Source organism: Symsagittifera roscoffensis, chromosome 2 (genome assembly GCF_963678635.1).
Source record: "Symsagittifera roscoffensis chromosome 2, txSymRosc1.1, whole genome shotgun sequence".
NCBI classification, from domain to species: Eukaryota; Metazoa; Xenacoelomorpha; order Acoela; family Convolutidae; genus Symsagittifera; species Symsagittifera roscoffensis.
In genome coordinates, this window is record NC_087063.1 from 22,873,004 (window position 1) to 22,888,726 (window position 15,723).

At 36.3% G+C, this 15,723-nt stretch overlaps 1 protein-coding gene across 1 annotated transcript in view; it reads right to left on the bottom strand.

Annotated features, from left to right (window-relative positions):
- The window catches only part of LOC134839339 (afadin-like), a 361,792-nt gene that overhangs the window by 37,469 nt on the left and 308,600 nt on the right, over window positions 1-15,723 (bottom strand). The window contains exons 4-15 of the mRNA XM_063854851.1: window positions 15,126-15,358; window positions 14,286-14,383; window positions 13,901-14,058; window positions 12,969-13,092; window positions 11,357-11,608; window positions 8,982-9,082; window positions 8,309-8,779; window positions 7,957-8,126; window positions 4,446-4,548; window positions 1,374-1,611; window positions 959-1,054; window positions 425-552 (exon numbers count right to left, since the gene is read on the bottom strand). Of these exons, the coding sequence (XP_063710921.1) occupies window positions 425-552; window positions 959-1,054; window positions 1,374-1,611; window positions 4,446-4,548; window positions 7,957-8,126; window positions 8,309-8,779; window positions 8,982-9,082; window positions 11,357-11,608; window positions 12,969-13,092; window positions 13,901-14,058; window positions 14,286-14,383; window positions 15,126-15,358 (2,172 nt within the window). The remainder of the gene's footprint in view (window positions 1-424; window positions 553-958; window positions 1,055-1,373; window positions 1,612-4,445; window positions 4,549-7,956; window positions 8,127-8,308; window positions 8,780-8,981; window positions 9,083-11,356; window positions 11,609-12,968; window positions 13,093-13,900; window positions 14,059-14,285; window positions 14,384-15,125; window positions 15,359-15,723) is intronic.

Genomic DNA, 15,723 nt, shown 5'->3' on the forward strand with positions numbered 1-15,723 from the left:
TTGAATTGTGGCGTTTGCCTTCTTTTAACAAAGAAACTGAACTGAATTGAAATTGACACCAAAAGTCAAACCTCGAAAAAAGTTCGAGCCTGAACAAATTTTCCCTTTCCCTGAAAAAAATCATCGAGACCTATATATAGTCTGAACTACGTTCATCGATCTTAAAAAATGACTTTCGAACATTTTTGCCTTTGCTATTGGAGAGCGTAATTTGCCATCATTGCTTAAATGCTTTCGAATTGAACCCAAAAGACTCCCCTGGAAAAAACTACACGACAAAGTTTTCAATTCGCTCAATGACACATCGCTCATTTTTGTTTGCATAAATCCAATTCTACTGAATTAAGGAAACCCAAACTCATCATTTTGTTTGCAGTGTGATCTGTTTAACTGCAGAGAAATTATAATGAGAATCTAGACTGACTAAAGCGTTGAAGATGAAGGTTGCGACGTATCTCAAGATGGAAGTGAATATCTGCAGATTCAGCGCCGCATTCACTCTGCACTTCCTCAACAGCACCCACGCAGACGCCAGAATCTCAATCGCATGGGCTGCAAACACACACTCGCGCAATAAATATTTATGATTTTAATAATTTATTGCTCCGACTACCGAAGGTCAAGAGCTCGAATTCAATGAATTTTTGCCAGTGTGAAGACAAAGCGGCGTACTCTTTTCTTCTCCATCTCATATAACTTAGATTGACGATGTAAAAAAAAAATGCCATCGCTTCGTTTTTTAAAACGCCATCGCTCAAAAACACCGAAAAATTAAGAAAATGAATTTTTTTCTTAAAAAAACATTGTTTGGCTTTTATTCAACACCAACAGCAAAGGCGTATGCTACCAACTACACTTTGATACTTAATTCATAATGATTAATCCATGTTGATATTTTAACTTGGTTGGATAATTTATCAAAACCGACACTGATTCAAGACAATGATTTTGGCCTTACTTATTTCTGGTGCCTCATTGCGAGTGCCAACTATGTCTGAGGTGATCCATCTGTTGAGGTAATGTGTCGAGCGCGAAGGGTCAATCTCACGGTCAACTAAAACGAAAAAACTATTTTTGATTCAGTCGAATTTATTTACTGTTTGTATTAGAAGACACCGATCGCGCCCCGTTCTAATAAAATATAAAACCACTTATTAGACTTATTAAAAACACTTATAAGATGATATTAGAATGTGTGTTTATGTTTTATTGGAACCTAACAAATTGACAGTTTTCACTAATTTATATATGCTTAAAACTGTGTATCCAGCCATTATGCAAAGCCAATTTTACAGTTATTGGACTATTTGAACCGCTGTTTGATTTTAAAAGTTAGGAAACTCAAAGGATGTGGAAATGATACGGTGACAAACCTTCCGGCGGAGTATTTCTATCTCTGTCTGAGGAGTCGAAGAAAGCGCCAATACAACAGTCCATCTCCTGCAACACCAGCTTCACAAATGTCCTCAGACACAGTCGGGTGAGTTGAAAGAGATGTTGCTGGGCAGAGACAGTGTACTGAAATAGGACTGTGTCCTGATGGAGGAAGTGGTGCAGTTCAGTGCAGTTGGCCATCCACACTGCAACGCCACAAGCAACAGCACCACGTGTCTGCAAAGTAGCACAGATCTTTTTAATTATTCAGCTCAAAATTATACACAGGGACGAAGCGGAGTTGCGATAGATAAATATATGCCAGTTTTCAGGCGTAAAAACAGACAGGAAACACTGCTACATCTGCAAACGTCCCGTAACCTGTTAACAAACATCCCGAGCTGTGGTAACTTTATATCAACATAGCCAACAGTGTTGAAAAATGTCAACGAACGCAAAGAAACAGAAAAAAAAGACTTGTTTTTTGACAGATAGCCAAATGTCATTTGAGAAAGAGAAATGAACGCAAGGAAACAGAAAAAAACCTGACTTGTTTTTGAAAAACTTCAACATTCGAATTTTAAAGAAAAACATATGCCTAGAGCTCTTTCAATTTCAAGAACAAATTATGATTGGTGCTTTTTTGATAAAATTAACCCAATTTGAGAAAATTGGATCATTATGTAAATATTTAATTCCGCGGGGGAATTCCGAACATTAAAATCCACTTTCGAAACTAGAAGTCAGTCATTTGTTTCGTGAACTTTACACTTTTGCTGTATGACAGTAGTTTGCCTTCCTTTTTACAGTGGAAAGGAACTGAACTTGAAAAACCAAAAGTCAAACCGTAAACAATCAACTTAAGCCTGAACAATATTTGAGACTTTTTCCTGAAAAAAACCTTGACACACCAATTGCGATACAACAAGTATAAGATTAAAAAAGCCAACAAATTACAACCGACAGCAATTGAGCTGAAAACCAACCGAAATGTGCTGCTTTTACAAAGTTCGAATCTGATAAAATACGAAAAGGCAACTCTTAGCGTAAACACAATAGCAATACAGTTAACATGCTATTATTTAACTATGCGTATATACTAATCGATAAAAAATATACTGATAACCATTTGACCATTCTGTAGGGAAAAAAATTTGGCACCCGATTGCACTACCCTTGCTTATCGCATGGGTTAAAATCTACTGAACAGTTTTCACTACGTTCATTACTCTTGAAATTATTCAACTTTCCAATTTTAAAAGAAAAAATGTCCCGCCTTAAATCTCTTTGAATTTCGAGAAAAATTTATGATTGGGACTTTTTTTTGATAAAATTACCCTTATTTGAGAAAACTGGGTGTTAAGTAAAGTTTTTATCAAGCTCCGAAATCTAAAAAACAAAATTCACTTTCAAAACAACAAATCGATCACGTTTTTGCGCCGTTTCCTCTTTCGCAGTTCGAGAGCGAATTTTGCCTGCCTTCTAGCAAATGAACTTGAGTTGAACTCAAAAAGCGCACATATACCTAAGGGTATTCATGATTGATTTAAAATGTATGAATACATTTCTGTAGTTATTAGATCACTTCAAGACTTTTCCAGAAGAAGAATCATCCAGATCTATATAAGAGTCTGACTACAATCATCACCTCTTAATAATCCCACAATTATTTTTTTTTATCATGTGGATATATTCCAAATTGGTGTCAAAAAAGCAGGCCCTGATAGTATTCGAACCCATGGCCATTGAAAAGCCGGCTCAGACGTTGCCTCCAGGCTAAACCTGCAGCATCACAAATTTGAATAAAATCCAACGGAATTTTTTAAATAAAAAAAATCGTTTTTGTCAATAGAAAATGGTCAATAAAAAAGCGGCCGTAAACAGTTGTGTCACCTCTAGGCCAGATACGGCGAATGAAATAGAATTTAAAATTACCATGTTGAAACTAAGCTGAAAATACCTGAGCAGAAACCTTTCATGCCGAAAAAAAAATCTTAACTAAATTAAAAAATATTTAAGTACCTTTTCCCCTCAGAGCACAGGCACGCACAAAAAGAACGCAATAAGAGGCCACTAGGTCGATATGAATTAAGCCGACACTTATTAACCCGATAAAAAAGACAAACAAAAATTCGATTCAACCGGATTTAAAAATGCTAAAGCACTTGAAGCAATTGCAGTGAAAATTGTTTATAGCAAAAAAAAACCGATTCTTAAATCTGGTAACTAAGCCGATGAAACATAAGCAGACAAGTAATAGGCCCCGTTTTTTTGAACCGGAATATTTACCGTTAAAAAAACCGGTCCTAGTCAGATTCAACCCCGGACCTTTGCCATCCTAGGCGTATTCGTTACCACCAAGCTAAGCGTGCAAGATGAACTACAAAATTTGAATTTTTCAAGAACCAAGGTTTCACCAGTTCAATGAGTCCTGTGGACAAAGTTGTTTACGGGGAAAAAGTCTAGAACCCGAGAACTTTGGAGTCCCAAGCGTATTCGTTACCTCCAGGCTAAGTGTGCAGGAGAAACTAAAAATATTGAATTCATGATGAACCAAGGTACCACGAGTCCAGACGAGTCCTGTGGACAAAGTTGTTTACGGAGGAAAAGTCTAGTAAAATCGCAAGGGTAATTATGAGCCAAACTATCAAATGATTCAGTGACACAAGTATGTACCTGAAAAAAGTCCATATTCCGATTTGACGCTTGCTAATCGCAAACATAACAAACGTGCATATTGCCAATCAAAAGAGAAATTCATCCAAAACTCAAGTCATTTTGTGAGCATTTAATGAGCGATTAGTTTAGCTTCAAAAAAAATTGGGGGCGAGTATTTCCGATGCTCTTCATAATTGCAGAGGCAATAAAAATACGCAGAGGCAATAAAAATATAGTTTTTGGTCATATTTAGAAGTATATTTAAAGAAATATATAGAAAGCGGGAAAAAAATCTTATCAAACCTCAACAAAAAACTTTTGAAATTAATTTCTACAATGATGAAAGTCAACTTTATGTTGAGGGTTTACTTAAACTCTACCTTTACAACGACTCCCCTGCAACGATGACTTACCTGAAGCACATTTGCTATGCTGTGGCTGACTGCGGAGAGAAGAGACTGCACTTTTCTCACACGGAACACTATCGATGGACTGTACTTGGCCGAAATGCGGAACCTAAACCACACCTTATACGACCATACAACACATTCTTTCGATACAAAGTTTGACAAAGTTTAAGAATGCATTGAAAAAGGGCGTTTTAATTTAAAAAGTCTTGGAGCATGATTTTTTACGAAAATTCAAAGCACTTAATCATCCATCACACACGCCAGAAGAGGGCAGAGTTAGCAACTCAATTTGAATCAAATCTAATCCTTTTTTTACTGAGTTAGCTAATCTTATTGACGAGAATACCTATCAATTAGGTTTGAAGATCATTATGGTCGTAAAAGCATTGAGTCTATATTCCAAATCACTGAAAGCACTCTTATATGTGAAAGATAATCAAACTTTAGTTTAGTTTTCTAGGTATATTATGTACCAGGAGCAGTAGCGGTTTCAGGAGGTCTTCTCCCTCCCTGGGGATTCGACTCTCTGACCACCCAAAGGGTTCCCCACTTTGGTAGCTGACCACCGAAGGCAGTGATGTCCAGGGGCGGATTTAGGGGGAGGGGGGCGTTGGGACGCTTTTTTTCAGGGATTCGACCCCCTGCCGACCCAAAGGGTCCCCCTTTGGTACTTTTTAAGAAATCCATTTTTGGTGACGAATCCTAAAAGGCGCCAATATATACTAACTTTGAGGGGGAACGCGCGCCAAGAAAAACGCAATTTTTTTTGTCAAAATTTTCCAAAAAGTGCCCAACAACGGCTTTTTTAACTTGTTTTTTCAAAAATTTGCCACCGGCACAGAAAATTTGGCCAAAAAAAACTTCTTTTAGTGCTTTAGGAGAGCTCCGAAAACAATTTGGTTGACCTAAAAAAAGGTCAAAATTTTCGAAAATTTTTTGAAAATCCGCCCATCCCCCCCCCTCGAAAAAATCCTAGATCCGCCCTGGTGATGTCCATTTAAAAAAATAAAAATCAAATTCAAATTTTTCGCAAAAATTATAAAAATTGTTTGACATCTATTTAAATTTTTCGGAAACTATTTTTTGGAAGTGTATTTTTGCCAGTTTCTAATTAATTCAAAATCAATCTTTTCCTGATGTTCTCTATCTTGAGCTGATTTTTCCTACTTTCGGTTAAAAAAAAGGCTTTTGAAAAAGCTCGTTCTGCATTGGCCGGAGAAAACAGCTGCGGAAAACAGTCTACCAGCTGCAAGCGAATTCAAAATTGATTTTACTTACTGTTACTTTTGCGGTTGTTCGCAATTAGTAATCGCAGGAATTTTGAATGTTCGACAATCTCTGTTGAGCTAAGTCGCCAAGTTTTTTATCTATAGTCTTCCAATCGGGCAAATATTCAATTTTTTGGATAGCTTCCAAAAGTTTTATATTGTTTTCTCCACGAAAAATCTGAATTGATAAGTTAGTTTTTGCAAAAAGATGCTCTAGCTCTTCGGTTTGGCCTTCCCGGGAAGTAACTGCAGTAAATCTATGGCCGATCGTCAATTGTTTAGGGTGTTTTCTGCTCTCCAAAATTTCGTGATTTTCCTGTGGATGGGTAGGTCGCAAATGGTCTTCAGAAATACTGATTAAATTTGATTTTTTCCAGCCCTGGTAACTTTTTGTTGCACTTGGTGCAAAAAAAAGGACTTTTCCGACTCGTTCCATTGAAATATAGTTTCTAACTTTGTTCGTTTCCGAGAAATATGTCTGCCCATTTATCTTTCTTGAAAGCACAGTAACGACAGGTGCCGGACATCGAGCAGACGGGACTTCAAGCCGAATCGTAAAAATTAGGGACTCCAAGCCAAAAAGTTTCTCATCAAGTCATGAAAAATGATTAATTTGAAAACGCTTTTGAAGAATCACTCAATTTCATGATCTTTCTTCAGTAGTCATTGGCGTTTTCGTGAAATTTAAGCCTCCAAAAGATGTTTAGGAAAGTTGAAAAATAAAACACGGTTGAACGCAATTTTCTTGTTTATAATTTACGCATTTCAAGAACCGACTGATTTTATTTTTGTTATTGAAATGTTATTTTTGTAAATTGAAATGTTTCGTTTAAATTGCGTGGACTCACATTCTGAAGTTCAAATAAATTGAAATTTATAGCCTAATTAAATTGTTTTTTTTTTAAATGGACATCACTGACCAAAGGGTTCCCCCTTTGGTATATTTTCCATCCAGATTGGCTGACTTAACATTATTTTATCTCTACTTTCGGCTAACAGACTCTATGATAGAAGATAGATTGAGGTTTAGCAAAACATCGTTTTTAGTTAGCTCTTTGATCATTTGATTTTCACTTTTTTCATAGCGGTGGGTGATTGCCGACTTCAAAAAATAGTTATTTATAGATTGCATAATACACCTAAGGCACAGCACGTATATGAGCCTTTTTGACTTAATTAGATAAAATCGGGCACTTTTTTGGAATAATATTCAATTCCAATTAGAATCACGACTAGTAGGTCGAGTATACGATACTTTAACTTGACATAATTGACATTACATTTGACTTTCGGTGTCTGATGTTGCATAATTAACACAGCACACAGACAATTGGGAAAACGTCGATGAACACAAGGAAACAAAAAACAAAGCCAACAGACAGTCGGAAAAGAGTCAATGAACAAAAGGAAACAGAAAAAAACTACAGACTTAATGTTTGAATTTCGAAATTCAAAAAAAAAAAACAGATGGCCTTTAAATTCAGGTGGCGTTGTAGCACATCGGTAGTGATGGTGCCCAGCAATCATATGATTGAGGGTTCAAATCGCACGCGCGTTGCAATGTACAAGGTGAGTTCTTATAAAATAACCATAGCTTAGTTAACCTTAAAAAATAAACCTCCGGGTTAGGCCTGGTTAATAAAAAAAATCAACCCAAATTGAGAAAAGTGGATTAATAGGTTAAGTTTTTACTCCGCCGGAAAATCTGAAAATAAAATAACATGTTCGAAACTAGAACTCATCACGTGGTTGAATCAAAAATACAAACAAAAAACGCAACTGCAAAAATTCGATGAGCCAAGAAGAGAGTCGATGAACGCAAGGGAACAGAAAAAAACTGACTGATTTTTGAAAGAGCTTCAACCGTTCGAATTTTCAAGTAAAAAAATACTTGGCGTTCAATCTCTTTGAATTTCAAGAACATTTTATGATTGGCACTTTTTTGGTAAAATTAAACCAAATTGAGAAAACTAAGTTAATAGGTAAAGTTTTTAATATGCTAGGAAATCATAAAAACCCACTTTCGAAACTACAAGTCGTCCACGTTCCATTTCCACGTTCATATTTATAGAGTGCAAATAACCTATCTTTCAGCGGATGAATTTAAATTGAGCTCAAAATTTTCATATATACCAATGTGCATTCATATGTATGCATGCACAACTGTCGTTTTTAGAGCATTTCAAAACTTTTTCCTGAGAAAAAGCACAAAAATTCATCGACTCTCAAAAATTCATCATGTCTACCTGGAGCACATGTAAAATAGGAAAGCGGGTGCCACTTTGAACATGGTCATGACTTCGTCGAATCTGGTGACTGCATAGTGTAGCAACTCTTCCTCCACCTCGTCCACGAACTCAATCGCCCCCGGAAGGTCATCGTCATTTATTGCACTAGTCTCCCCACTGTCCACACACTGACATGCAAACAAGGGAACAATAAGACAACTGTCACCGAAAATTACCCGGGCATATCAGGTTCAATGTTTTGAACTTCGTTATTCCGAATTTTTTTTTCTGATGTAGCCTCATGTATTTAATTGCTATCTATTAGTCGGGGCTAAAAACCAAACGATCCAAAAGAAAAACTAAAACTCACCGCTGCGAAATTGAAATTGGGATCATGTCCCAATTCGATGTGTGGGATTTGGTCAGACGAGACAGGCGACGCCATCGCAGGAACTGATACGTTCAAGTCTCCCTCAACTCGCAGAGGCCCCAGAGCTTCCGGAGATCCCCAACTTTGTTCAGACATCGGACCTGACCTTCCATCCATTCCTACAGCATGCCCCAAACCGTTAGATCCGGGACCCGTTTGATTACTTATTGGTACATTTTGACCTGGGATATTGCTTTTCTGGGCTCTGTTCAGATACTCCGAGGGAACAAATTGGAACTGAGAGTTGCGACCAATCTGAATGACAGCTCCCGGAGGAAGGAGGACTGTTTCTGAGATGTCATGTCCGTTCACGAATAGCTCTGAGTTATTGTCCGAGGGGGAAATAGTCCAGGATTGGGGATCCGATTGAGCCAAAATGCAGTGATGCGGCCTGATTCCCGGTCCATATAACTAAAAATATGTTATCGTAAGACGCTCAAACTAACCACGCAATCATACATAATGTTTCAGGTTGAAAATAAATAATCGATCTTTTTGACAGTCATCAAAGATCACCTTTTGCGGTCTGATTTTTTAAAGTCCCAAAATTATCTCTAGCCCCATGGCTACAACATCAGCTCTACTCATAAAAAACGGTACCGTTTAGTTTTACCTGAATGAATTGTCCTCCAACATAGCGTGTTTTGGGATCCGCTCCGATTTCCACTGTGTCAGAAATTAGATCAAATTTGGACACCTCACTCCTAGGATCTCCTGAAAAAAGTATTTAGCCGATTGAACGAGGTTATGCTATCCTTAGCAAGAGTAGATAGATGCTGTGCAAGTAACACAGAAGCTTCCTAACAACGATTCATAAAACTTCTAAATTATCCCTTTTCAAATTTCGGCCAATTTAGTGCCTGATGTGATGAGATACTGAGTCGAAGCTGCAACTTCGCTAAAACAAGTAAACAAAAACAGCAAAAAAGCAGCCCTTAAAAAGAAAAAGAGCTATGAGCCGGAATCGGAGACCTGCAGATTAGGAGTCTTGCTGCTCTTCGCAAACACGGAAAAAGGGCAAAAAGTTGTTCTAAAACGGTCGAAAATTGAAAATATAGCCAACTAACTGTTGGAAAAGAGTAATGAACGCAAGGAAGCTGAAAAAACTGACTTGTTTTTTCAGAGCCTTCAGCTTTTGAATTCCGAAGAAAAAAATAGATTACCTTAAAGCTCTTTGAAATTGTAGAACAATTTATAATTGAAACTTTTTGTAAAAATTAACCCGCTTTGAGAAAACTGGATCGATACGTACAACTTTTATTTCGCTGGGAAATCTGATAATTAATTTCCATTTCGAAACCAGAAGTCGATCAATTTTTTCGTGACCTTTATGTTTTTGCTGTTCGATAGTGGAGTTTGCCTTCCTTTTAACAATGGAAATGCACTGAACTTCAAAAGAAATCACAAGTCAAACCACGAAAAATCAAAATTTACCGTGAACAAATTTTTAAGACTTTTTCCTGGGAAAACAAAAAGAAACTCAAAAAAAAACAGATGGCCCTAAAGCCCGTTGAATTTCCTGAACAATTAATGATTGACACTTTTTGCAAAAATAAACCACTGAATTTGAAAAAACTGGATTGATAGATAAGTTTTTCATTTCGCTGGAAAATCTGAAAATTAAATTCCACTTTCCAAACTAGACTTCCATAACGTTTTTATGACACTTTCACTTTTGCTGCTCGATAGGGGAGTTTGGCCGACAAAAATTGGGACGAAATTATTCAACCGACAAAAAACTCAATTTAAATCTGAAATGTTTTGTGCGATCCAGAAATGCAAATAACAGCTATGTTCCCCTGAAACACCTCAAAATTAGGTTACTGAGTCGACCAAACATAGCCAACTGACAGTTAGAAAAAAAATAATGAACGCAAGGAAGCTGAGACTTGTTTCTTCAAAATCTTCAACTTTTGAATTTCGAAGAAAAAATAGATGGCCTTAAAGCTCTTTGAATTTGTAGATCAATTTATCATGGACAATTTTTTGTTCAAATTAACCCAATTTGAGAGAACTGGATCAATAGGCAAAATTTTTATTTCGCTGGGAAATCTGATAATTAATTTCCATTTGCAAAATTAGAAGTCGATCACGTTTTTCGTGCTCTTTACACTTTAGCTGTTCGATTGTGGAGTTTACCTGCCTTTCAACAATGGACATGCTTTGAACTTGAAAAGAAATCACAAGTCAAACCGCAAAAAAATCAAAATTGAGCGTGAACAAATTTCATGACTTTTTCCTGAAAAAAAATCAGCAAGACCTAAATAACATTACTCACTACGTTCATTACTCTTATTCATAAGCCAAAATCATTTGGGCTTGCTTTTAAGCAAAAAAGACAATATACGTAAAATTAAGTCAAACGCTAGTAAAACTAACAACAGCAGAAGTAATTCAAACACTAAAAGCAACAACAGTATGAATAGCGTACAGCCAAACAAAATCTACGATTTGGCATCTATGCCGACAACACAAGCAGATAAATAATAAGTTTACAATTTTTTTGCAACGGAATTTTTCCTACTTGAAGAAAAAAGGTCCCGTCAGATTCGAACCCAGGACCTTTGCCGTCCCAGGCGTATGACCTAGTGTTTCGAAGACGCAAATAAATTTGAAGTGATTATGAACTGAACCTTAATTTACAATTTCTATATGACCATTCAGTGAACAAAATTATTTATGGTAAAAAAACGTCTAGTACCCGATTGCAATACACGATTGCTGATTCCAAGAATAAAGAAACTTGAAAGAGTCCGAGCTACGGAACTGAGCCGACAAAAATAAACAGACTGACGATAGTTCGTCTACTTAAAAAAAACAGGTCCCAGTCGGATTCGAACCTCAAGCCTTTCTCGTCTTAAGCATGTGCGCTGGGTGGTTGATTGATTCTTTAATTTAATATGAAGCAAGATGAAACATCTGCAAAATCTTGTCAACAAGTTGTTTACGGTGAAAAAAGTCGTACACTGTTGCAACTTCTTTAATTACCGGTTGGTATTGCGATTAGATACGGTGGTTGTTTTATCTGCGGCGATATTGGTCCTGGAATTGGAACCTGGATGTCTCTGGGTCTTCCACCAGGGTTGTTGGCCGATATACTACTGCTGGAAGACATTCTGCTCTGGGAATGACGATTGCCGTGGCCACTCATTCCTGACACGTTAGGGTCACGATGAGAGGACGCGGATTTCTGTCTCATTCTTTCCGGAGGTCTCTGCACCAGAAGAAACATTAGGGATCCTAAACACATCATGATAAGCTTCAGCTAGCATCTAAAATGGGCTATTCGTTTTTTGATTTATGGTGCTTCCACATTTTGAATGTTTGCTAAAACCCGTGCTATTGAGAAATATTACAGATTTTTACAAACATCGCTCGAGCTAATGAATCTATTTAATCGCTCCATGGCTATTTCTATTGAAATCTATTTGAGCATTTTAGCAGCCTGATCAAAATTTTGGATTTGGAGTTAATGGCAAATTATTGGCACTATTAATTACCTTGAGCTTTAATCGGCCAAAAGAGAACTTTTTCAGCAAATTCAATATTTTGACAATTCCCATGAGCAATTTTGTGCACTGAATTTTGTTCAGATTCGTTGTTGTCCAAAACGGATATTTCCATCCACACTTTGGCAGCTCGTTGACAAAGAAGTAATCAAAAAGAGCATACAGCGCTGATTTAAATTAACCGGACAAAACGCGTTATACTTGAAATTTAAAACGCATTTTTCTCAAATTGGGTTGAGTTTAGGTGAACACTTATGAAGACAAAACTTGCTTAAAGTTTTAGCAGAATTAATATGGTGTAATTTGTTTTGCGAAATTCGGGCCCAAAATTTTACCCCTAAATTGAGTCATTTTGGCTTTTCTTAGTTAATCAAAAATTACGCCGAAAATACCCAGTCAATCACAGACATAACTATATCAAAGTGAGCCCCTTACGTAGCCCAACAACCTTTATGAAGGGTATAATCTACAAAAAAAATGCAATTTGTTTAAAAATAGTTTTTAAATAAAAATTTGGTATTTTATATAGTAAAAATGACCCTTTTTGTCTGTCAAACAAAAAAAAATTAAATTATACAATACTTTGGAGATTATACCCTTCATAAAATTTGTTGGGCTACGTAAGGGGCTCACTTTGATATAATTATGTCTGTGATCGACCGGGTGCTTTTGGCGTAATTTTTGAATAACTAAAAAAATCCAAAATAACCCATTTTTGGGGTAAAATTTTGGGCCCGAATTTCGCAAAACAAATTACACGATATTAATTCTGCTAAAACTTTAAGCAAGTTTTATCTTCATAAGTTTTCACCTAAACTCAACCCAATTTGAGAAAAATGCGTTTTAAATTTCAAGTTTAACGCGTTATGTCCTGTTAATTTAAATCAGCACTGTATTATCATATTCAAAAACAATTCGCATGCAAAAAATTGTCTCAAGGTCGCCTGAAAGTTGACATTTGCATGCTAAATTTGATCAGACTCAGCAGATTGCTTTTTAAATTTAACTCTGTCTCCTAGCCTTTTTTAAAAACTTCTAAGTAGAAGTGAAGCTAGCATTGTCAGTAGTTAATTTTGTGGTGGTGGTGTTACCTTTTTGTTTAGGAAAGGTGGTGAAGTTGTGCCATGGAACCTCGTGATCATCCACGAATCTCTCCCTCCACCTCACTCTCCCGCTCTGGTAGCCACTCTCTCGCTCTCCACTCGGAACCACCACCTGAATACACAAAATACTCCTCAGTTGCTGCTCAGATACTTTTTTAAACTTATTAACCTTTCCAACACAAGAACAGAAAGTAAGAAAAATGACCGCAAAAAGCAATGACAAGCAAAATACATTTCAACAATGAATTAAAAGCAGTGCATTTTATAAAAAAAATAGTATGATCAAAACCCCAAATGTCATTCTTTTTTACAAGTGGTGTCTGTGAAGAAACAATGGCTTTTTGGCAAATATAGACTATCAATTTAACTTACACCAGCTCGAAATTCGCAGAAATAGGATTTAAAAAACAAAAACATTTTTTTTAGCGAAAATTATTATTTCAATTTTTCCTGAAATTTACTCGATTTATTTTTTGCTTCACATTCAAAACTCGGAAGCAATAGAAAATTGAGTTATTTTCACACAGAGCACATCAAACAAAAAACAGAGTTATTGGTGAAACAACAGACTAATTAAAATTAATGATTGTTTTTCAAACGACGCAATACGAGGCCGGGCGACAAAACCAAAATACGATTAGAAACCTTTTCAACCGAATAAAAACTGAAATAAAAAAACATAAGGTAAAGAATGAAAACTCAGAATTAGTGTATAAACAACTTAGATAACAAACAGTAGGAAAAAAGATGATCAAATTTTGAAAAACGACAAAATAAACGACAAAATTTTTGAAAAACGAGATTAAGAAGTAATTTTAAACGGGCAAAAAAAAGAGAAAAACGCAAGAAAAAAATATAATTTCAAGCGTAATGATCGAATAAAAGATGGTCGAATAAAAGATGATGAATTTAAATTTCACCTGGACTAGACAGTACAAGTTGGGATCGGAGGTGGCGATGTCAAACTTCTTCAGCGCTTGTTCCACAATGGTCAATGCAGTATCTCTACAACCAGCCAGAATGGACTTGTAGTTAAACTCTTCCTTGATTCTGAATCCATAGATCTTCATGGGACCTCCTGTGAAAACAATAAGACCCTGAAAATTTATCAAACTATGTTGCCGAAGCTTCAACAGTTTCAGAATAATTCAAGTCTATGCTAATTAATGACGCACTCAATTTAAAAACATGGTGACTTTTGGTAAAAACATGGTGACTTTTGATAGCTATAGCGCCTAGTCACGATATTATAATTATCTATCTTTAGTGAGTCTTGGTAGGTTTAGTTGGCTGACTGATGCCCACCTGAATCTGGTCCTCCGTCTGCGTTTGTGAAGTCCTGCATCTTCTGTTCCACTTTCTCCTTTCGTTTCTGCTGCATGGCCGCATCCTTGTCACAGATACTGCAAATATGCATACGCCAATTAGCACCAAAGACCTGGAATTTTTAGCAACTCGCTTTTAAACTGAATGTTAAACCACAAATCAGTTTTCTTACACCCATTTATTGTTTAAATTTACCAAGCCCGGCAGATTAGCTGTGAAACTGTAACCATAGCCAACTGACAGTTGGAAAAGAGTAATGACCGCAATGCAAAAAAAACCTACTTGTTTTTTGTCAAAAAAATTAACTTTCGAACTTTAAAATGCCATGACCTTAAAGCTCTTTGAAATTCAAGAAAAAATCACGATTGGTATTTTTTGATAAAAATAACCCAATTCGAGAAAACTGGATCAATAAATAAAATTTTTATATCGCTCGCTCGGAAATCTGATAATTAAATTCCATTTTCAAAATAAGATGTCCTTAACAATTTGTGACCTTAACAATTTTGCTGTTCTATAGAACGCAATTGAACTGAACTTCAAAAGAAATCAGTCGCACCGCCAAAAAGAAAATTTGAGCCTGAACAAAATTTGAAGACTTTTCCTTAAAAAAATCATTACGATCTGAGCTACATTCATCGACTCTTAAAAACTCGGGTTCGAGGCACAACAAGATTCATACTCGTCACTGGAAGTCAAATAAAGATTTCTGGTCTATATGTTAAAAGAATTAATCGAAGTCACAATGTTGGCTTGATGTAAAGCTGAACGAACAGCTCGTACGTTGGTCATTTCTATCGTTAATTTGAATCCATGAACCTTTTGGTGAAAGATGTTTCTGGCTTTTTCGCAAACAGCTTTTCTGATAGAGAACTCTTCACAGATGCCGATGGAGTCAGTCCACCACTTGCACTGTCTTTCTTCTTCTTTTTGCCACCGCCGTCCAACTTCGAGCTGCTAGATCCATTCAATGTTGAGTTGGATCCCAGAATTAGAGAACTGTTGGCCTTCAGGAGAAAACGACCTTCTCTGCAGTCTTCTGTCCAATTCAACTGAAAAGAAACTGGATTATTTCAACCTTAGACTTCACGGTAAATGAAATCTTAAATTTAAATAAAGGAAAAAATGAAAACCACGTACATGTTATAATTTGAAGCCAAATTTTTGAGCAAAGCTTGAATGATACTGAGATCACGAATTTTTGACAACTTAAATCTAAGCAAGGTAGCTCTGCCTCAATTTTGTTAATGACAAGACTTAAGAATTTTTCTGTTATGTTTTTTCTTCCATCTTCTTTTTGTTCCGCCTGTTTCTAGGGAACCCTATCATAGGAAGACATAGTACCGCCATCCGTTGTAGATTTTTCAAAAACGATAAGATCTGATTATAAAATAGTAAATTCGAAGTTTAATATTTT